Source organism: Trichosurus vulpecula, chromosome 2 (genome assembly GCF_011100635.1).
Source record: "Trichosurus vulpecula isolate mTriVul1 chromosome 2, mTriVul1.pri, whole genome shotgun sequence".
NCBI classification, from domain to species: domain Eukaryota; kingdom Metazoa; phylum Chordata; class Mammalia; order Diprotodontia; family Phalangeridae; genus Trichosurus; species Trichosurus vulpecula.
In genome coordinates, this window is record NC_050574.1 from 92,391,455 (window position 1) to 92,415,297 (window position 23,843).

General features: G+C 36.5%; 1 protein-coding gene across 4 annotated transcripts in view; it reads right to left on the bottom strand.

Annotated features, from left to right (window-relative positions):
* Positions 1-7,362: 7,362 nt before the first annotated feature.
* LOC118838460 (probable small intestine urate exporter) overlaps positions 7,363-23,843 on the bottom strand; it is a 73,423-nt gene continuing 56,942 nt past the window's right edge. For all 4 annotated transcript variants that reach the window (XM_036745768.1, XM_036745767.1, XM_036745769.1 and 1 more), the window contains 6 exons: positions 23,514-23,632; positions 23,020-23,181; positions 18,698-18,830; positions 18,460-18,601; positions 10,454-10,544; positions 7,363-9,269 (listed from right to left, as the gene is read on the bottom strand). In XM_036745768.1, the coding sequence (XP_036601663.1) occupies positions 9,129-9,269; positions 10,454-10,544; positions 18,460-18,601; positions 18,698-18,830; positions 23,020-23,181; positions 23,514-23,632 (788 nt within the window). In that variant the 3' untranslated portion in view covers positions 7,363-9,128. The remainder of the gene's footprint in view (positions 9,270-10,453; positions 10,545-18,459; positions 18,602-18,697; positions 18,831-23,019; positions 23,182-23,513; positions 23,633-23,843) is intronic.

A 23,843-nucleotide genomic window follows, 5' to 3' on the forward strand; every position in this document is an offset into this window, starting at 1 on the left:
AGCCACTTGCTGTAAATATTGTTTGCCAGCTTTCTGCCTTCCTTCTAACCATGATTGCATTGGTTTTGTTTATGCAAAAGCTATTTTAAAATTAATATAATTAAAATCATCTGTTTTCATTTTGTAATGTTCTTTAGCTATTGAATTTTTCCCTTCTCCATAGATGTAACAGGTAGACTATTCCTTGCTCTTCTAATTTACTTATGATGTCACCTTTTATGTATAAATCACGTACCCATTTTGACCATATCTTGGTATACAATATGAGATGCTGGCCTACACCTGGTCTGTGCCCTATTGTTTTCTGATTTTCTCAGCAGTTTTTTGTCAAAGAGTGAGTTTTTATCCAAGAGGCTGGGGACTTTGGATTTATCAAACACTAGCTTAGTATGGTCATTTACTACTGTATCTTATGTACCTAATCTGTTCCACTTATCCACCACTCTATTTATTAGCCAGTATCAGATAGGTTTGATGGTTACACTTTATAATATAGTTTGAAATCTGGTACAGCTAGGCCACCATCCTTTGCATTTTTTTCATTAGACCTAAGAAATAAAACTAGGAGCTGATTTTATGAAAAAAAAATGGAATCTAAATAATCTAATCCTAAAGAATGAGTGGCCCAAAGAACAAATCATACAAACAATTAATAATTTCATTCAAGAGAATGAAAATAATGAGAAAACATACCAAAACTTATGGGATGCAACAAAAGCAGCTCTCGGGGGAAGATTTATATCTCTAAATGCTTACATAAATAAAATAGATAAAAAGGAGATCAATGAAATAGGCTTGCCACTGAAAAAGCTAGAAGAAGAACAAATTGAAAATCCCTAATTAGATACCAAATTAGAAACACTGAAAATCAAAGGAGACATTAATAAAATTGAAATCAACAAAAGTCTTTAATTAATAAATAAATTAAGAGCTAATCTTATGAAAAAACCAATAAAATTGATAAAATTTTGGTCAATTTGATTTAAAAAAAAAGGAAGAAGAAAACCAAATGACCAGTATCAAAAATTAAAAGGGTGAATTCACCTCCAATGAAGAGGAAATTAAAACAATAATTAGGAATTATTTCGCCCAATTGTATGCCCATAAATTTGACAACCTTAGGGAAATGGATGAATATTTACAAAAACACAAATTGCCCAGTTTAACAGAAGAGGAAGTAAATTACCTAAATAACCCCATCTCAGGAAAAGAAATTGAACAAGGCATCATTTAACTCCCTAGGAAAATGTCTCCAGGGCCAGATGGTTTTACATGTGAATGCTATTAAACATTTAAAGAACAATTAATTCCCATACTTTATAGACTATTTAGGAAAATAGGTGAAGAAGGAGTCCTACCAAATTCTTTGTATGACATAAATATGGTACTAATACCTAAACCAGGAAAAGTCAAAACAGAGAAAAAAAATTATAGACCAATTTCCCCAATGAATATTGAGGCAAAAAATTTTAAATAAAATATTAGCAAAAAGACTGAAGCAATTTATCAGGAGAATAATACACCATGACCAGGTAGGATTTATTCCAGAAATTCAAGGCTGATTCAATATTAGGAAAACTATCAGCATAATTGATTATATCAATAACAAAACCAGCAGAAACCATATAATCATCTCAATAGAGGCAGAAAAAGCTTTTGACAAAATATAACACCCATTCCTATTAAAAACACTAGAAAGCATAAGAATAAAGGGAGTCTTCCCTAAGATTATAAATAGCATCTACCTAAAACCACCAACAAGCATTATATGTAATGGGGATATGCTAGATGCTTTCCTGATAGGATCGGGGTGAAACAAGGATGTCCATTATCTCTCCTATTATTCAATTTGGTACTAGAAATGTTAGCTTTAGCATGAAGAGAAGAAAAAGAAATTGAAGGAATTAGAATAGGCAAAGAAGAAACTAACTTATCACTTTTTTGCAGATGATATGATAATTTACTTAGAGAATTCTAGAGAATCAAGTGAAAAACTACTTGAAATAATAAAAACCTTTAGTAAAGTTTCAGGATACAAAATAAACTCACATCAATACTCGGTATTCCCATACATTATTAACAAAGCGCAACAGCAAGAGATAGAAAGAGAAATTCCATTTAAAGTTACTGTAGAAACTATAAAATATTTGGGAGTCTACCTGCCAAGACAAACCCAGGGCCTATATGAACACAATTATAAAACATTTTTCACACAAATAAAGTCAGATCTAAATAAATGGAAAAAACATCAGTTGCTCGTGGTTAGGCCAAGCTAGTATAATAAAAATGACAGTTTTAACTAAATTAATTTGCTTATTCAGTGCCACACCAATTGAATTACCAAAAAAAAATGTTTACAGATCTTAATAAAATAATAACAAAATTCATCTGGAAGAACAAGAGGTCCAGAATATCAAGGAAATTAATGAAAAGATATACTAGGGAAGATAGCCTAGCCATAGCAGAAATTAAACTGTACTATAAAGCAGCAGTCATCAAAACTACCTGGTACTGGCTAAGAAAACAGAGTGGTGGATCAGTGGAGTAGGTTAGGTACACAAGACTCAGTAGTCAACAACTTTAGCAATCGACTCTTTGATAAACCCGAGGAATCCAGCTTCTGGGCTAAGAATTCACTATTTCACAAAAACTGTTGGGAAAACTGGAAAACAGTATGGCAGAAACTGGTTATAGACCAAAATTTTACACTGTATACCAAAAATAAAGTCAAAATGGATTCATGATTTAGAAATCAAGACTGATACCATAAAAAATTTGCAAGAGCATGGAAGAGTTTACCTACCAGATTTATGGAAAAGGGAAGAATTCATGACCCAACAAGAGATACAGAGCATTACAAAATGCAAAATGGATAATTTTGATTATGTTTAATTGAAAATTTTTGTATAAACAAAGCCAATGCAACAAAGATTAGGAGGGAAGCAGAAAACTGGGGAAAATCTTTACAACCAGTGCCTCTGATAAAGGCCTCATATCTAAAATATACAGGGAACTGAGCCAAATTTATAGAAATGCAAGCCATTCCCCAATTGAGAAATGCCCAAAGGATATGAACAGACAGTTTTCAGAGGAAGAAATTAAAGATATCTATAGGCATACGAAAAAATGTTCTAAATCACTATTGATTAGAGAAATGCAACCAAATGATACTCTTAGGAATCACATCTCTCCTATCAAATTGGATAACATGACAAAACAGGAAAACGATAAATGCTGGAGAGGACGTGGGAAAATTGAAACATTAATACTTTGTTGGTGGAGTTGTGAACAGATCCAGCCATTCTGGAGAGCAATTTGGAACTATGCCCAAAGGACTATAAAATGTACATACACTTTGACCCAGCAATACCACTCCTAGAGCTATATCCCAAAGAGATCACACAAGTGGGAAAGGGACCTGTATGTATAAAACTATTTACAGCTGCTCTTTTTGTGGTAGCAAAGAATGGGAAATCAATGGGATGCCCATCAATTGGGGAATGGCTGAACAACTTGTGGTATATGAATGTAATGGAATACTATTGTGCTATAAGAAATGGGGAAGATACGGATTTCATAATAACCTGGAAAGACCTACATGATATGTTGCTGAGTGAGAGGAGAAGAACCAGGAGAATATTGTACACAACAACAGACATATGGATTCCGTGATAACTAACTTTGATAGACTTGGCTCTTCTCAGAAACACAAGACTCAAAGAAAGCTCCAAAGGACTCATGATGGGAAAAGCTATTTACATCCAGAGAAAGAACTATAGAGTCTGAACGCAGATTGAGGCAAACTATCTGCTCTCTTTTTTTTCTCTTCTTTTTTGATTTTGTTTCTTCTCTCTCATAATTCATTCCATTGGTCATAATTCTTTACAACTTCACTATTGTGTAAAGAAGTTTAATGCTAAAGTATATATAGAATCTACATCGGACTACATGCCATCTTGGGGGCCAAAGGGGGAGGGGATAAAAGGGGAGAAAATTTGAAACTCAAAAACATGTAGAACTGAATGTTGTAAACTAAAAAAAAATTGAACAAAAAAATTTAAAAGAAGGTAAATTTATTGCATTATGATCTGAATCAGAAATATTTAATATTTTTGCCTTTTTACATTTGATTTTGAGGTTTTTACATGCTAATACATGGGCAATTTTTGTATAGGTGCCATATACCACTGAGAAATGGGTATATTCCTTTCTGTTCCCATTCAGTTTCTCCAAAGGTCTATCATATTTAACTTTTCTGGTATTCTATTAACCTCCTTAGTTTCTTTCTTGTTTACTTTTTGGTTGGATTTATCATCTTCTGAAAGGGGACAGTTGAAGTTCCCCACTAGCATAGTTTTGCTGTCTATTTCTTCCTATAATTCACTTAATTTCTCCTTTAAGAATATGGAAGATATATGACTTGATGCATATTTATTTAGTCTTGCTATTACTTCATTGTCTATGGTACCTTTTATTTTTTTTCATTTTTTATTAATTAATTTAGTTTTAGTTTGCAACATTGAGTTCCTCAAGTTTTTGAGTTTCAAATTTTCTTCCCCTTCCTCTCCTCTCCTTCCCCCTCCCCACCCAAGATGGCATCCAATCCAATACAGGTTTTACATATACCTTCACACTACACATATTTTCACAATAGTAAAGTTGTAAAGAAGAACTATAACCTATGGAATAAACTACAAGAAAGAAGAAACAAAACAGAAATAAAAACAAAAGCAAACAAAAAAGGGGGGAGCAAATAGTTTGCTTCAATCTGCATTCGGGCTCTATAATAGATGTAAATCACTTTTTCTATCATGAGTCTTTTGGAGTTATCTTAGAAACTTACATTGCTGAGAAGAGCCACTTCTATCAAAGTTTGTCATCACAGATACTGTGTGTCGGTAATTGTGTATAATGTTCTCCTGGTTCTGCTCCCCTCACTCAGCATCAGATCATATAAGTCTTTCCAGGTTATTATGCAGGTCATCTGCTCCTCATTTCTTATAGCACAATAGTATTCCATTACATTCATATATCACAACTTGTTTAGCTATTGCCCAATTGATGGGTATCCCCTTGATTTCCAATTCTTTTGCCACCACAAAAAGAGCTGCTATAAATATTTTTGAACATATGGGCCCTTTTCCCACTTGTAGAATTTCTTTGGGATGCATCCCTAGAAGTTGGATTGCTATGTCAAAGGGTATGTACATTTTTATAGTCTTTTGGGCAAAGTTTATAGTACCTTTTAGCAAAATGTGCTTTCCTTTCCTGTTTCTTTTAATTAGATCTGTTTTTGCTTTGTCTGAGACCAAGATTGCTACCCCTGTTTTGTTTTTTTTACTTCAGCTGAAGCATAATAGATTCTGCTCCAGCCCCTTACCTTTATTCTCTGTGTGTGTGTCTCTCTGCTTTAAGTGTGTTTCCTGTAAACAACATATTTTAGGATTCTGGTTTTTGATCCATTCTGTTATCTGCTTCCATTTTATGGGAGTTTATCCCATTTAGATTCACAGTTGTCATCACTATGCATTTCCCTCTATCTTATTTTTCCTCCTACTTGTCCTCTCCTCCTTTCACCCTTTTCCTCCTTGACAGTGTTTTGCTTTTGTCTACCACCTCCCTTACTTTGCCCTCCCTTCTGTTTAGTACCCTCTCCCTTTACTCAATCACCTCCCCTACTACTTCCTTGTCAGGTAAGACAGATTTCTGTATTCATCTAATTGTACATATTATTCAGTCTTTTAAATTTTTTTAAGCTGGGAAGGCAGGGCAATTGGGATTAAGTGCCTTGCCCAAGGTCACACAGCTAGTACGTGTGTCAAGTGTCTGAGGTCAGATGTGAACTCAGGTCCTCCTGACTCCAGGGCCGGTGCTCTACTCACTGTACCACCTAGCTGCCCCACATTATTCCCTCTTTGAGCCAAACTAATGAGAATAAGGTCCAAGCCATGCCCATCACCCACCTTCCCCTGTTCTCCTCCATATTATAGGTCTTTCAGGCCTCTCTATGTGAAATAGTTTACCCCGTTCTACATCTCCCTTCCTTCTGCACCTAGTGTACTCCTCTTTCTCATCCCTTAATTTTTAAAATATCATTCCCTCAAATTCACCTCATACCCATAGCTTCTCTCCATGTATAGTACATCTTTCTGTGCTGTTGCTGGTACAATTTTTTTTAAAGAATTACAAGTATCATCTTGCCATTTAGGGATGTAAACAGTTCAGCTCTATTTAATGCCTTTTTTTCTTTTTTATGCTTCTCTTCAGTATTAATATTGAAAATCAAAATTTTTGTTCAATTCTGGTTTTCTCCTTATGAAAGCTTGAAAACTTTCCATTTCATTGAATGACAAGTTTTTCCCTTTAAATAGTATGCTTAACTTTGCTGGGTACATGATTCTTGATTGTAGTCCTAACTCCTTTGCCTTCCAGAATATCATGTTCCATGACTTCTGATCTTTTAATATTACAACTGCTACATCCTTGTATCAGTAAGGTGAGATTCACGATATCAATGGTGACCATGAATATGCCTGTATAGTTTGGAATTTCAAAATTTTGCAACAATTTGCTAGCAGCTACTGTGGCTGTCTAAGACCAACAACAACCAGCACACAGAAGGCCGCTAACACAAGGTTCTTTGATCTGCTTTACTAAGGAAAGTAACTTTAAGGGGTTAACAATCTCACTTTAATCAAACATACATATATAATTCACTTAGTTCAGGAGGAAAAGCCAGCACCCTAAACTTCAGAGCAAATGCAAATAAAAATTAGAAACATCAACAGACAGACCTTGTCTTATTCAAATCACAATTCATAGTTACCAGGGAAGCATCAACACCTGGGTTTACAAACCAGGGGGTTCTTAACAAAGGCTGCCTAGAGTCTCTTCAAGGAAAGTGTGAGAGAAAAGAAGTATTATACAGCTTATCAAACAAAAGGTCTACAGAGCTGTTGTGCTGATCTCATTATTGGATACCTGTGAAACCTGGACAGTATACAAATGCCATGCCAGCAAACTGAATCACTTCCATTTGAATTATCTTAGGAAGATTCTGAAGATTACCTGGCAGGATAAGATACCAGACGCTGAGGTTCTTTCTCAAAATAAACTGCCAAGTATTTGAACACTACTGCAGAGAGCACAACTACAATGTGCTGGCCACATTGTTCTAATACAAAATGTATGCTTGCCAAAAAGACTGCTCTATAGAGAACTCACACAGGGCAAGCACTCATGTGGTCGTCAGAAAAAGTGATACAAGGACACTCTCAAGGTCTCTCTTAGGAACTTTGGAATTGATTTGTGACATGGTGTGCCCTCATCAGAGATGGTGTTGTGCTCTACAAGCAAAGAAGAATTGAAGTAGCTCAAAATAAATGCAAGATGGCAAATTTAGAGAATACACCCCAAATGTTCATGTGGACTCTTTGTGCATGACCTGTGACAGAGCATTTCAAGCTCATATTTGTCTGATCAGTCACAGTCAGACACTCTGTAACTTGACTAACATGGTGATATCATTTTCATCTTCTTTGAGAACCAAGGATAGCAACCAACCATAAACAGGCTGGGGTTGGGGAGGCACTCCTTCAATCTTTCCCCACTCAGCCATCTGCTGTTCCTTAGATGAAAGTTTGTGAGGTAAAATGTTCATGAGGTGAAAGTTCTTGAGGCTATGAATGAGGTGAAATTTCTTCAGGATTGTTTCCTGACAGAGCTTCATAGGGCCTACTGTTTATTGATTCAGTGGAGTTGGCCTAAAGGTGCCTACATTTCACTCAGGCCAAACCTCAGCCCACAGAAGTCCTGTCTTTTCTGAGGTCTTCTAAAGTTGTCTTAGAGGATAAATGCTTTACCCCTTTGTTTTTGCTGTTCTACATATATTTCATGGTGATTTTCTGTCTGCTTATAGATGAAGTCTGGAAAGCCTAGAAATTCTGACCTACTCCACTATATTCCTAGAATATTTCCGTAAGGAAATATTTTAACATCCAAGTAAGGATTATCATAATTTAAAATGTCTTATCAATGCGTCATCATTTTGAAAGTAAAGGATTTGCCCATCAAGAAACTGTCTCTGACAGCAATTTGTGGAGAATTTGTTTCACGTAGCGTAGCTTTTTCTATGCTGAATAGTGAGATCACAGCCAGCAGTCCAGAAAGGTAAGGTGCCCTGCAAATGTGTGTTTTCCTCACTTGTTTGCCACCTTGACATATTAACACTCTCCACCACTTGACATTGAATGCATTGAAGGGAGAGTGTGACCCGGATTTATATGTGGAGTTTAATGTACTGGTTATTCCCAAATTTCCTTCATATTAAACATCTGTGATGTATAGATTACCTTTTACCTTACTGTAAAAATGGTTATATTTAAGATCTGATGGCATCATAATTGTAAGTAATTCATTTTTTAACATGGAAGTACATTGGTAGGAGTCCAAATGCTATAGTTGTGAGAGGAGTGTCTTCCTTTGCAAACACATTGCATATGTATACACCTACACAGTACATGGATATTATCCCTAGGACCTTGAAAGAATTGAGTGTAACCATGTGAGGACAGCTGTTTTCTGGAAATCCAGACCTGGCAATATGAAAGCATTTTGGGGTGAGCAAATCAAATGAGAGAGAGGGTGGGGGGGGGGAAGAGAGAGAGAGAGAGAGAGAGAGAGAGAGAGAGAGAGAGAGAGAGAGAGAGAGAATGAATGCAGGTGGGAACATACAAGGCACCTTTTAGATTCATATAACATGAAGTCTGAAAATTAATTTAGGGAGTATTCTTAAATTATATTGTGGTAGTACAAATATAAGTAATTAATATTCCTGCAATTAATTTCATTCTTTATTTTTTAAAGGGTGTTATCTAGTTATATTTATATATCTTAAGTATGACTTGGTAGATTGACCAACAAGATATTTGAAGCATTTTGTAATTATCTCAAATGGAATTTCCCTTTCAATTACTTACTCCTGGATTTTGTTATTGTTAAGTAGAAATGCAGTTTCATTTCTTTGTATGTTTTTTTAATATCCTTCTACCATTCTGAAATTATTAATTGTCTTAATTGCTTTCTGACAAGGATTGAATGTCCGTAACAATCTCATCAACTGTGAAATCTCAAAAGCGAGTGATCAAGGTAGTTCTCTCTTTAGCCCAGGACTGGATTTCTGCATGGCCGAAAATTAGGAAGAAGGTCATTCCTGAGAAAACAATGCCGGATGACATAAAGAATATGTTCTTCCAACCATTTATTGGGTCCTGCAGGTAGAAAAGTCAGAATAGAATCAGTCCAAAATTTTTCATACCTCTTTATCTCAACAATGCTCCGGGTTGTGAAGATGTGTAAGAGTCTCAGGGGAAAGAAAGGTTGCTATTAGATTTCTCTTTATTGTTCTTGAGACAAGTTATTTTCATTGAATGACTAGAAGTAAAAGTAAGTAATAAAATAAAGGCATTTTTGGTTTAAAATGATAGTATAAGGGGCAGCTAGGTGGTGCAGTGAGTAGAGCACTGGCCCTGGAATCAGGAGGACCTGAGTTCAAATCTGGCTTCAGGCACTTGACACATTTACTAGCTGTGTGACGTTGAGCAAGTCACTTATCCCAAATGGCCCTGCCTACCCCCCGCCAAAAAAAAATAAATAAAATGATGGTATATTATTTTGTATCAGCAATCATATATTAGTCATAATTGGGAATTTAAGGTAGGAAAAATTTAAGCTATATGAAAGTTCTTATCTGCCTTTTCTTTCACCCTACTCACAGGTATCCATATTCCTTCTGCTCCCTCCTCTGCCTCAATTCCTTCTTTTCTACTCTCCTTTATATTTTGTCTTCTTCTATTATGAAGTAAGATCCTTGAGAATAGTGACCATCTTTTTTGTTATGGTTCTTTTTTTATCCCATCTAGTTGTTCAATGCCTAGGACATAATATAAGCTTAATTAAAAATTTACCTGTTTATTGAAGGATGTGCCTAATTATCTTCATAGAAAGAAATCAATTATCTACCCATCTCTCTCTATGATGACTATCAGGCTCATCCTTCCCCCTTTGCCTACGTTATCATTAAATGTTATGAGATTAGATAACTATCCAATTAAACACAATCAAATGAAACCTAGGAAAGCCACATTCCATCAAAATTCACCCAAGGTAAGATCTACAAATAAGCCACTCTAAGGCCCAATTGCCCCTTTCATCAGGTTCTGATAAATAGTTCTTTCCATGCTTAAGACTTCATTTACTCAACGAAAAACTCTTGTGAACAAGTATTTGCCTCACTTCAATAATTTCTGGAATCTTTTTTTAGCCAGTTGATTGTTACTTCATTAACAGCATCCACAAAGTATTTTAGGACATTTCACATGTCTGTGCTATGTTTCTCTCTTCAATATGATTGGTTTAGGCAAAGTTACATTCTTTTTTAGAAAGTGTGTCTTACCTGATTAATGAGATATCCAGTAAGATTTGGAATTATGACTGAAGGTAGCGTTCCAAAAAAGTTCACAATTCCTGAGACAAAACCACTGTATCTGTGAAACAAAAACAGTTTTTCACACATTCTAGCTTAAATGTTTGGCCCATAATATTAAAAGCAACTTGCAGTCCATATGTTTCATAAGAGCATGAACACTTCCAAAAATGTAGGGCAATAAATATCAAAATTAGGTAGTCTTCTATGCTGAACACATTGTCATATGTTGGGTGACCAACTCTAACAGCTTACATTCCATTATGGAGACAACATATACATTAATCAGTTAGTCAGAAAACATTTATCACAGGCCTACTGTGTTTCTGGCTCTGTGCGAACTTCTAGGAATACAAAGAAAGGCAAAACACAGTCTCTGCTCTCAAGGATCTCATAATCTAAGAAGGAGAGATAACATGGGAACAAGTACAAACAAACTATACGTAAAAACTGAAGGTAATCAGCAGAGGGAAGACACTAAAACTAAGGAGGAAGGCACTAGAAATAATAATCCATTAATAAGGCTATGTAAAGTAAGCATAAACAAATACAAAGTAATTATTTTAGAAAAGGGACTAGTAGCTGAGTGTTTAGGAAGGAATTTTATATAAACGATGGTATTTGAGCAAAGATCTGAAGGATACAGAGATTCTAAGAGGTTGGGGGAGGAGGAACTTGACTGGGAGTACAAAATGGTACAGTGGTGGGCATGGAGTCCATTTAAACCTGGACTCAGATACCAGTTGTGTGATGTTGGACAAATCACTCAGTTTCAGTTTCCTCATTTCTTAAATTAGTTTAATCATAGCACCTACCTCCTAGGGTTTTTGTTAGAATTGAATGAGACATTTGTAAATTGCTTACAACAGAGACTGACACATAGTAGACTATTGTTAACTCTCATTATTATTATTATGTCTTTACATAGCCCACAGACCTTTATTTTGGCTTGTTGATGACTACTCTTTTTAATTAAATTCAGGAAATATTTAACACATCCTTGCTACATTCAAGACAGTGTTCTACACAATGTCAGGTTGTTGTAGGTTTTTTTTCTTTTGTTCAGTTCCCACCTTCTCTCAAATAGATTTGAGGGATCACCAATTGCTTGAATATAGGCAAGAATGTTTGAGACAACTGTCATCACAGACCTCCACTCTATCAGTGATTCTGTTAATATAAAGTCATCCTCCCATATATTCATACCATATAGACAGCTATGTGGGATATTGGATAGAATGATGGATTCAGAATCAGAAAGACTTGAATTTAAATCCTGACTCAGATATTTATTAACTATGTGACCGGGGTGTACCACTTTAGTTTCCTCATCTGTGAAATGGGGATAACAATAGTACCTATTTCAAACGGTTGTTCTAAGGATAAAATTTTTATACAGATATCTGTATATACTTAAACATATATGTGCATATATACATACATACACATATACACATGCATATATACACATATTTGTGTGCACATGTGTGTATAAATACATATAAATATATAATATTTACAAAGCTTAAAATCAACTGGCAAACTTATCACTAGAATTTTGTGGAACATGGATGACAGACATTTCCTGAGTCAGAACCCAAAGCCCCAGTAGAGTCCATTAAACTCTCATGACAAGGAAATAATAATTAGTAATTATCATCAAATTGTAAGAAAATTATAATAATGATGATAACATATTTTAGTTGCTGTTGTTGCTTTTGGCCAGCTGTTCAGTCATGCCCAACTCTTCATGAGCCCATAGACTTGTCAATGCATTTTTCTTGGCAAAGATGATGGAGTGCTTTACCATTTCCTTTTCCAGTGTGCCCCCATTTTACAGATGAGGAAGTGAAGTAATTATGGGTTGAGTGGCTTGCCCAGGGTAAGTAAGGAAGGAAGAGTCTAAGACAAAATTTAAACTAAGACCTTGATTCCAGGCCCAACGATCCATTGAACCACGTAGCTCCACCCTGAGAACACATTTACATTCTGCTATTAATGATTAAGAGCATTTTCCTCACAATTCTGTTAATTGGGGAATGTATTATTGCCCCATTTTACAGATAAGAAAAATGAAGATCAGAGACTTCCTTATCTCTGATTTTTATTCTGCACAGTAGCTGCCCCGAATTGTCTCCTCTTGTCTCACATGGGTTTCTCTATGGCTGATAACCTACTTTCATAATGATGTCACATAGCCTTGCTTACTATTTTACTAAGAATATCAAAGCTATCCTTTTGAATCTTCTTTGTCTTCCATTCTCATCTCAAAACCATTCTACATCTTCAGCTCTCCATAAATTCATTGCTAGAGTGTCAGAGGATCAGGTTTGCTTTTGGTATGCCAAAATTAACCCCTATATTTCTATCCTTGGTTTACCTGAAATGCTTTGCAAACTTCAAAGCATAATATAAATGCCTGTTTTAATTATTATTGTTGGCATTATCTTTGTTGTTCTTATTATTATCATTCCTTTTCTCTCTATAATAATTTCACCCTAAACTCATCTCCAATCTCTCTATATTTAATGCCTTCTGCACCACAAGTTACAAACTTACCCTGGTCTTCCAATTCTCAAAAAACTTCACTTGTCTCTGATCCCCACCCAAGGGGGTGCTGAGCTGCTGAACTCCAGGGGAAAAGTAGTCTATCCTAGTATCAACCTCTTGCTCACCATCTACTCCCTTGTCAACCTACTAAGAACCAACATCTCAACACCCATGGACATTCTACAAAACTTGAACATGTATTGGGGCACAGACATATTGCAAACAAAGATAAAAAAAGGCAGAACTAATAAATAGATCCTTTACAGGACATAACATAATGAAAATCATAATTGGTTCAGTAACCTCAAACCAAAGACACTGACTCAAATAGAGGTTTAACAATGGCTTCCTAAATAATGAGTTAGTCAGAGAACAAATCATTAAAACAATAATCATGTGAAAGAAGTGATAATGATAAAACATCATGCCAAACTTTCTGGGTTATAGCTAAAGCTGTTTTAAGGGGGAAAATATAAATCCTTAAAAATATACATTAACAAAATAGCTAAGGAGAAGATTAATAAACTTTTACATTTTTAAAAATTAGAAAGCCAGCAAATTAATAAACTTCAAATGAGTGCAAAAGAAAAGATATTGAAAATTAGAGAATAAATAAACTGAAACCAAAAAACTACAAAATTAAAATAAAATGTGTTTTAAGATATAAAATTGATAAACCTTTAAAGAATATTTTAACAAGAAGAGGGCAGAAAATTAAATCAACAAAATAGCAAACAAGGTGAAATCACAAAAGAAAAGAAAAAAAATCTAAACTTGTTATACACAGTTATATGCTAACAAAACTGGGAACAACAAAGAAATAGAGGAATGCTTTCAAAATACTTTCAAAAACATGAAATACTCAAATCAACAGAGAACCATAGTGAGATCTTAAAAAAACAAATCTCATAAAAGCAAACCAAACTACCTGTAAACAACCTAGCAGAGGAATTTTTTTAAAAATAAAAAAAGTCTGCTCATGATGGATTCACAGGAGAATTTTACATATTTGAAAGAACACTTAGCATCAATACTATACAAGTTATTCTCAAAAAAAAACTTAGGAAGAGAGCATATTAACAGAATTATTTTCTGAGACAAATATCATCCTAATACTTAAGACATGGAAGAAAAAACAAATAATGAGAAATATAGGCCAATATCATTGAGAGAAATGATTATTAATAACTAATAATTTGAGGAGACCCAGAGTTCTCTTCTTTTAAAGTCCTGATTTTAAAAAAAAATCAGCCTCTTGAAGAACATTGTTAATAATAATATTGGAGTAGGTTTCTTGTTTGGGTGGGGCATATATTCTCCAAAGCTGGGGGAGCCTGGGTATAGAGATAGTTTCTCTGTCCAAAGGAAATATGATAGCCTTCTAAGTTTCTCATTTTAATATAGGCCACCTCCCACTGTGCTAACCAATCAGAGTTTATTGTCACTCCTCTTCCAAAAGAATGTATAAGCCCTGAGCCCACCACCATGATTGTGTTTGGTCCAAGAGAGATGGCCAAGTGACAATCTTTTTATTAATAATGTGCTGGCCTTATTAATGAAATGATTAAATTACCCAGAAACTACATCTCTTAAAATGTTTAATCATCATATTAATAAATATCAACTCAAAACATTTTTAATTAAACTTAAAAGACTATAGTGATTTATAAAAGAAATTATTTGTTATGACCAAGTTGAATTTACAGCAGTGATGTAAGAAAGCTTCATCATCAGTAAAACAATCAACATAATTTATCATTTTTTAAAATAAAAAACTCAAAGCTACATGATTATCTCAATTGATGTACAAAGACCTTGGGCAAAGTACAACACTCGTTTATTCTCAAAACCTTACAAAGTATACAGCCATAGGCAGATTTTTCTTAATAACATAAAAATTATCTGTCTAAAACCAAAAGCAAATATCACATGCCACGGTGACATTCTAGAACCTGTTCCAATAAATACAGGAGTCAAAAATCTGCCTACTCTCTTCACTATCATTTAATATTCTGAAAGTGTTGGCAACACTAATAAGTCAAGAGTGAGAAATCGAAAGTACATAGATAAAGAAAAGATAAAACTATCCTTATTTGTAAATAATGGGATAATATACTTGGAAAATCCTAGAAATTCAACAAAAAATTATAAATATATAAATGTAAATAAAGTTAATAGCCAACAAAATTATAGACTACAGTATCTGTATGATAATAAAGTCCAAAAAAATAATAAATAGTGAAATCCTTTTCAAAACAACCACAAAATTCACGAAGTATCTGGGGATCAACCTACCAAAACACACAAAAGATATATAATTCAATTACAAAATGCTCCTTAAAGAAATAAAGGGCAACCCAAATAGCTGAAGGAATGAATATTTCTTCATGTGCTCATGGCTAAGCCATGCCATTACAGTAATGTTGCTGTTTGCTCAATCAGTCATGTCCATCTCTTCATGACCCTACAGACTATTTCCATGGAGTTTTTTTGGTAGATTACTAGAGTGGTTTGCTATTCCTTTCTCTGGTGTGTCCTCATTTTACAGATGAGGAAATGAGACAAAATGGAGTTAAATGACTTGCCCAAGGTCACATAGCTAGTAAGTTCCTGAGCCCTAGTTTGAACTCCCACATCTTCCTGACTTCATACCTGGTGCTTTTTTTTTTTTTGCTACGCCACCTGGTTTCCCAATAATAGGAATGACAATAATATAAAGTTAATTTACATATATTTGAGGGAAGACACTGAGGAAGGTAGTCCAAAGGACAAGAGCCATTATGGCATAGCCAATGGAGAGCCAACTCTGAAAGCAAAGAGATCTGGGTCAAAATCCTGCCTCTTATACTTATTGTCTGTGCCATCCAGGCCTAATCAATTAACTTCTCAGTGTCCCAGGTAACTCTCAAAAGCCATAGGTTGCACAACAGGTGCTCCAGCATTGGTAAAGGGCATTTCTTTCCTATAAATTCCCTACAATGATAAAATAACACATTTGACCTCAATGCTTCCCAAAACTAAGCAAAAGGAAAAACAGGGATGGAACAACATCTCAAGCTCACAATATATAAGAATCTGTTGAAGGAATGATAGCTGATTAGCCTAGAGAAGAAACCTTAAGGGTGATCTAAAAGCTGCCACCTTGTATTTGAAGGGTTGTCTTATGAAAGTTGACCATGCTATAAATTCTACCCTGGGGTACACTAAGAACAATGAATGCAGAGATGGACTTTGTAGAGATGCAAATTAGGGTTTTTGAGTGGAAAACTTTCCCAAAAATTAGTTATCACAGAATGGAAGGGGCTTCCTCAAGATACAGTATTTTCCATGTAACTCAAAGGTCTTTAGTCAAAAGCTTGATGATCCATCTTCAAATGTTGTGGAGGGTGCTATGGTTCAGGTTTATGTCGGACTACGGGAAGGCCTATGAGATATGTGCCATCTTTAAGGCAACTGATCAGCTTCCTTTTCCTCCAAATGTTCTTACCAGTCATTCAACTCAGATCAAAACCCTGGAGCTATCTGGATTCTTCTTCTTTTCCTCACAGTCCTCATCCTTTCTATCCAATCACTTTCTGAGTCTCATCAATTCAAACATGACAATGTCTCTTAAAATTCTCTTTCTCCCTCGACTCACACAGCAATTACTCTGGTTCAATCCTGCATTGCTTCTTTCTTTGACAGTTGTAATAGTTTCCTAACCAGGTTCTCTCTCTTGGGCATTTCCCCTTTATAATCTATACTCCCTACCATTGTCAAAATAATCTTCTCTAGGCACATAATCTTCACTATTCTTTCATAAACACTCCCCCTCTGTTCAAAAACTTGGAGTGACTCTGCATTACATTTAAGATAAAATATTAATTTCCTTACTTGGTATTTAGCGTTTTCCCCCAATTCACTTCCACCCCATCTTATAGCCTTATACCATATTACACCAACTTACCTGTTTTATGTTCCAGCTAGCCTCAGCTACTCTATGGAGGGTACCCTCCCTACAGGGAATCTAGGTTTGCAGCCTGGAATTAATGCTAACTTCTTATTCTCTCTTACCCTCATACCGAATCTGTTACCAATTCTTGTGGTTTCTACCTTAATAATATATCCAATATACAGGGTGTCCCTAAAGTCTGGACACAAAGGAAAATTGACTGCAATGTGGAGTTATTGCATCGAATTCATGTGAATCTTGTAAAGTGCATCAACCTTTGCATCACAGATAATGGAAATCATATTGAAGACACTACTTGTTAATATTCCAATTAAAGAAAATGTTGAAAATTTCATTCATTTCATTTCTTGAAAATATGCATTTTTGCCTATGTGTTCAGACTTTAGGAACACCCTGTATATTTCCTTTTCTCTTCTGATATTGACATTACCCTGGTGCAGACCCTCATTACCTCACACTTAGACTATTGCAATAGTTTGCTGCTTGGTCTTCCTGTTTCAAGTCTCTCCCTACCTCAATCCATCCTTTATTCATCAGTGAAACTGAACTTCTTAGAGTGCAGGTCTGGCCATATCAAATACATTTATTAAACTCCAGTGGCTGCCTACCACTTTCAAGATCAAATAAAAAAAGCTTCTTTTTGGCTTTTAAACTGTTAAATAACCTGACCTTCCTACCTTTCCAGCCTTCTTACACCTTACACCCCCCTCTAGTTCCCCATGTATTCTGCAATCCAGTGACACATAAGAAGAATTGATTTAGAAAAACAAGGAAAGATTTCCACTTATGAAGGAAGATGCCATCCACCTTCAGAGAAACAGATGGCAAACAGAAACAAGCATAGTATAGTTTGACATATATGAGTATGGATATATGTGCGTATGTATATGTATGTTTTTTATAGATATGTGTATATATTTATATATGTGTATGTGTGCACATGTGTGGACATATGTACATGTGTGTATGCACATATATTCATGCATTCACTTAATTGTAGCATTCTGCGGGGAGGGGGAAAAACAAAGTAAAAAGCACCCAGCAGAGAGCAAAAGAAAACCTACAAGGAAGTAAAGAAAAGTTGGATAGTTTTGGAAACAATATGTAGTATTTATTTTATAGGTTTTCTTGAAATAAAAATTTATTGTTTTATATTGAATCCTTTCTTATGTTCTGCTGTTTACATGGCAATGTTTTTGTTTTCCTTTCTTTTCTTATTTTGTACTGAAATTTGAAAATAAATTTGAAAACTTAAAAAAAAGAAATGCTTATTGAAATGGAATAAATTGGTTTTCCAAAATCACACAACCATTACGTGTCACACCCAGGATTTCAACCTAGGTTGAGTGATTTTCTCAAAGTCCCACAATAAATCACAAAATTGTAACTGAAGTCAACCTCTTCTGTCTCAAAATGGTCTCTTTCTACTATACGACACTGCCAAAAATAGAAGAAAGAAATTTAGAAGTCTTACCTGGCAGCAACATCTATAATATTAACTTGTAATCCAGACACACCCAGGCTCTGCATTCCAAAAGAAAATATTATAAAACTAACCGCTGTGTAGTTGCTGACATATGGCACAGCAATGAATAGCACTGCTCCTGGTAGCATTCCTAGGAAATAAGAACACATAGACCACTCAAATGACTGAGGACATTCTGGAGATCCCACATAAGAATTTTATCATAATCAACTGACACTGTCCTTACCTAGAGATATAAAGATTTTTCTAATCACCACTAGTCTGAAGACATTCTTGGAAGTTAAGAGATCTGCTACTATATTTCCTATAATAAGGATGATTGCTGCAGCAACAGAAGGCAATGAACTCAGAAACCCATTCTGTGAAAAGAGAAGTGGGCACAAGAGGAATAATAGAATGAGTCACATGCAGTGCTGAAACACTCGAATTTCTAATCCAAAGGACAGGTAGCAAGGTATAGCAGAAAGTTCTCAGCACTTAGAATACAGAGGAAACAAGGCATAACTTATAATTTTTTTCCTGAGGATCAAATAAAATGATGTACATAAATCATTTTGCAAATTTTACTATGTCAGTTATTTTTATGATGAAAGTGGTAATCACAAAGGCTGAACATAATTAGGTAAAATTGGGAGATGAATAGGTTTCTCTCTTGGGCCCTCTTATCTTCTGCCTCTATAACATTTCATTTAGTGATTTTATCAAAATCTATGAATTCAATTATCATCTCTATGTTGATAATTCTCAGATCTACTTTTCCAGATCTAATCTCTCTGCTGATCCTCAGATTCAAATCTCCAACTACTTGTTGAACAGCTCATATTGAATGTACCATACACAGACATCTTAAATGCAATGTGAAAAACTGAACCCATTATGTTTCCCTAAAAACCCTCAGCTTTCCGCAACTTCTATAGTGCTATTGAGGTTGTCATCATCTACCCAGTCCCCTAGGCTCCCAACCTAGGTGTCACTCTTGGCTCCTTACTCTCACTTACCTCCCATATCTGACCTATTGCTAACACCTGTTGTTTCTGCCTTTATAACATTTCTCAAAAATGCCCTCTGCTCACCTCTGTCACTGCCACCACCCTCATACAGGCACTCATAACCTTGTACTTGTATTATTACAATAACCTACTTGTTGGTCTCTCTGCCATAAGTCCTTATCCAATTGAGCACAACCTCCATTCAGCCACCAGAGTGACTTCCCTAAAGCAAATATCTAACTAGATCACATCCTCAACCCCTCTATACTCCATAAGCACCAGTGGCTTACTATTATCTCCAGGATCAACTATAAAAATCTCTGAAGTTCAAAGCTGGCCATAGCCACCCCCTTTGCCACCTTGCTAATATTCTTACAACTTATGCCTCACCCTGTATTCTGTTATCTGGTGACAGTGGCTTCTCTGCTTTTCCTTAAACAGGACATTCCACTTCTCAATTTTATGTAATTTCATTGGCTGTGGGCCCTATTCCTAAAATTCTTTTCTCCATCTCTGAATCCTGGATTCCTTAGCTTCCTTGGCATTTGAAATCTCACTTTCTACAGGAAGCTTTACCCATTTTCTCTTAATTCTAGGGTTATTTTCTTATTTTCCTTCTGCTATTTCAGATTTATCTTGTACATAGCTTGATTTTATATAGCTGTTTGCATCATGTCTCCCCATTGGGGTCCTTGAGAGCAGGGACTGTTGTTTGCCTTTCTTTGTATCTCCAGAACTTATTTATCCTAGTTCCTAGCATGTTTTTCACTTACTTCAGTTGTGTCCAACTCTTCATGATGCCATTTAAGATTTTTTGACAAAGCTACTGGAGTGGCTTGTCACTTCCTTCTCCAGTTTATTTTATAGATGAGGAACTGAGGTAAATGGGATTAAGAGACATACCCAGGGTCACATAGCTAGGAAATGTCTCAAGCCAGATTAGAATTCAGGAACTTGAGTCTTCTTGAATCCAGGTCCAGCACTCTACCCACTGTGCCACCCATCTGTCTGTCCTAGCACACAGTAGGCACTTAACATGTGCTTATTGACTGACTGTGGTTTGTCTTCATTTCATACAGATATAGCCTTTTAACTGAGTCCAAGTTTTCCAGGACAAATCCTTTTACTAAGGGGATTTGTTCTGTGAAGTTTGGATTCAATCAAGGGCCACACCCAAGGACTTAGAGGGCCACATGTGGATGAGGCTGCAAATTCCCCACCCCTGGTCTTGATTTTCTGTGCTCCTCTTAATCCATTGAGATTGCCCCATGCCTGCCAGTGATTAGTACTCCATAATTATTCCTACTTCCTCTTCCTAGTAAAACTCCTATCTTGGGATCCCAGATCTCTGCTAGATATCACAAAGGAAAGCGGTTCAAGAAATCAATTCACAGTACCAGGCTGATGAGTAATAACAGTATCACAGCATTCTTCATGGTATTTCCACTTTGAAAACAGATCTTTGGGGAAAGCTTTAATCCTGATGGATTAAATCTCGAATGGTGAATTTCAGACAGTAACAGGTGAGTATGGGTGATATTTTTGGGTAATAAGAGTTTCGACCATCTAGGTGAGGATTTACTCTACAAACACTGGACACTGATTTCTACTGATCAATGAAATCAATAATAAGCACCTTCTTAAGTTCACTATATTGTCTTCATTTTCAATATACTGTTACTAATGTTCTTAACACTGAGAGAAAGAAAAAGTATCACTTTTGATGGAAAATAGTGGAAGTGTCAGAACTCTAGACTGGGAGTTAGAAGACTTGGATCTGATGATGATATTCAGCCAGTTCGCACTGGATCGGCAGAACCAAAACCTAATTTTATGTTGAGTTCTGCAAACTGGTTGTTTAAATGGCACTTGTAATCAGGGTTCTCTCTAAGGCGGGTGCCTGGGCAGCCATCCAATGTGGAAATCACAAATATATAACCCCAATCCCCTAGGCGGTGCTGTGTCCTGGCCTAGAATGGGATCCAGGATGCAGGCACAGGGGAAAGCAGGAATGCAGTAATGAAGTGCCAGAACAAGATGAAAGGAGGAAGGGAAGGGGAGAGCCAAGCCTAGGATGGGAGGGCTAGCTACACCCCCCAGCAGAAGCTGCCACTGTTGGGGTGGGGGTGAGGGACATAGGGGGGTGATAGCAGCAGCAGAGGCTGCTACAGATTTAGACCCTCCCCTACTCCCTCCCTCTCCATCTACTAGTGAATGATTCACCCTCCAAATTGCACCTCCAGGGGCCAGTAGTGAAGCTAGAGGACTGGGACAGCTTCTCTTAGAGTAAAGGTGAGAAAAAGCTAGCAGTTACTTTGGGTTTCCTCCCAGGGCCTCCCTCCTGCCTGCTTGCCACTCCTACCGTACCTAGCTTGAAGAGGTAGAAGTGCTGATGATGAAAGCCACTCAACACATGGCCTTCACTCATCTCCCTCCCCCACCCCCACGCCCTCTTCCCCGCCACCACCCCTGACCACTGTCACCCTCTGGCCCTTACACACCTGGCCCACCCCTTACCAACCCCATGCCCTCTACCAGCACCATCTGCCTTTCTTATAATCAGCCTGCCTCTTTCTTGCTGGGCCTGAGCCCTGACCAGAGCTGGTCTCAACTGATCCTGATGACTGAAGGACCCTTGTGTAATGAAAATCAAGGATACCAAGGGCTCAGAGGGAGTGCTGCACGGGGTGAAGGAGGAGGGGGATGGGGATGGTGGTGGGAGACGTCTTGAAAAGTCAGATTGTCCTTGGTACCTCAGACTTGGCCTTTGTGTGTAACTAAAGCTGTTGAAGAGAAACCCCAACTTTTTCCCTGGCCCTGAGCTCACCTTAGTCCTGATGTCTCCAGATCTCAGGATGGTGTTGGCTGACTCTGGGAGAAGCCAGGCTGAGAATCCATGGGTACAACAACAATGCCAAGTATACAACCCAACACAAGACCATTTTTCTGAGCTGGCCCAGTGCCTTATCACAAGCACACTCACACACACACACACACTCACACACACACACACACACACCCATGCACACATGCACACACACACATGCACACATGCACACATGCACACACATACACACACACAAAGACACACAACCACACATAGACATTCACCAAAATTCACTCACACACTTATACGCATTCATACACACTCACAAATACACACCCACACACAGTCACAGACTCATATACGCTCATATATATTCACTTACACACATATATACATTCTCAAGCACACATAAACACGCACATTCAATCACATTCACCAACATTCACTCAATAGTCATTAGGGCAGAGAACCAGTTGTTAATTTATTTGAATCCCACCACTGCTTGGATCCAAATACCGAGTCTGTTATTAATTCACTGTGAGATATTGGCCAAGTCACATCACCCTTCTGGAACTCAGTTTCCTCCTTTAAGAAGCAGAGATTGGGCAAGATAATTTCTGAAGTCCCATTCAAATCTCACATCCTGTGGTATCATCAGTGTCATTGTGAACAAATGAGAACTGACTAGTGATCATTCAGACAGTATATAGGCAGGAGGTATTGTGTACTCACATTTCTGATGTCAGAATCAAATATATTACTGATCAGAGTTGGCAGCATTAATGACATGCTGGTAACAGCACAGGACAGACAAAATGTAGTTACAAAAATGGCCCAAAGTACTCGGGATCTGGCCATAGCCTTAATAGGCAAAGACCAACCAACAGAGGTAGCCTGAAAGGAAAAATAACATCGAGTCTTAGACTGAAAATGTTAGGACAGTTTTTTTATCCTTAATAAAATTAATGGGGCATTCTTATTAGACTGACCTCTTTTGAGAAACCTAGCCACAAATACAAAGTAAAGGCTGCAGAGTCTTCAGTATGGTATAGTGGAATGAACAACGATTGGTAGAACCAGTTTCAAGTGCTACTTCTATTAATCATCAGTTATGTGACCCAGAGGAAAAGAAAATGAAACACTGGATTGCTAGGATGTATTATGAGAAATGCTATATAGAATCTTTGTAAAGTACAACATAAATATCAGTTATTTTAGTAACATACCTCTTCGGGCCATGATGAAATAATGTATTCCTTTTCACTGTCACTTATATATGGGTGAGTCATTGGGTTGTCATAAACAAGAAAATAGAAAAAAGCAAAGCATACAAAACCAAGGATTCCTAGAAGGAGGAAAAAACAGAATCCAATTACTGCTGTTGGATTTCTGCCTTTAATATGTTTCTGTCCTAAGTTAGACTATTTCTCATAGAGTCCTGATGCACAGAGTTACCTATATTTTACTCTTTCTTGGCTAACCATCTCATTTATTTCATTTCTCAACCAATCTACATTGATGATTTAAAATCTGTCACCTTGATCTCCTCCTCCTCT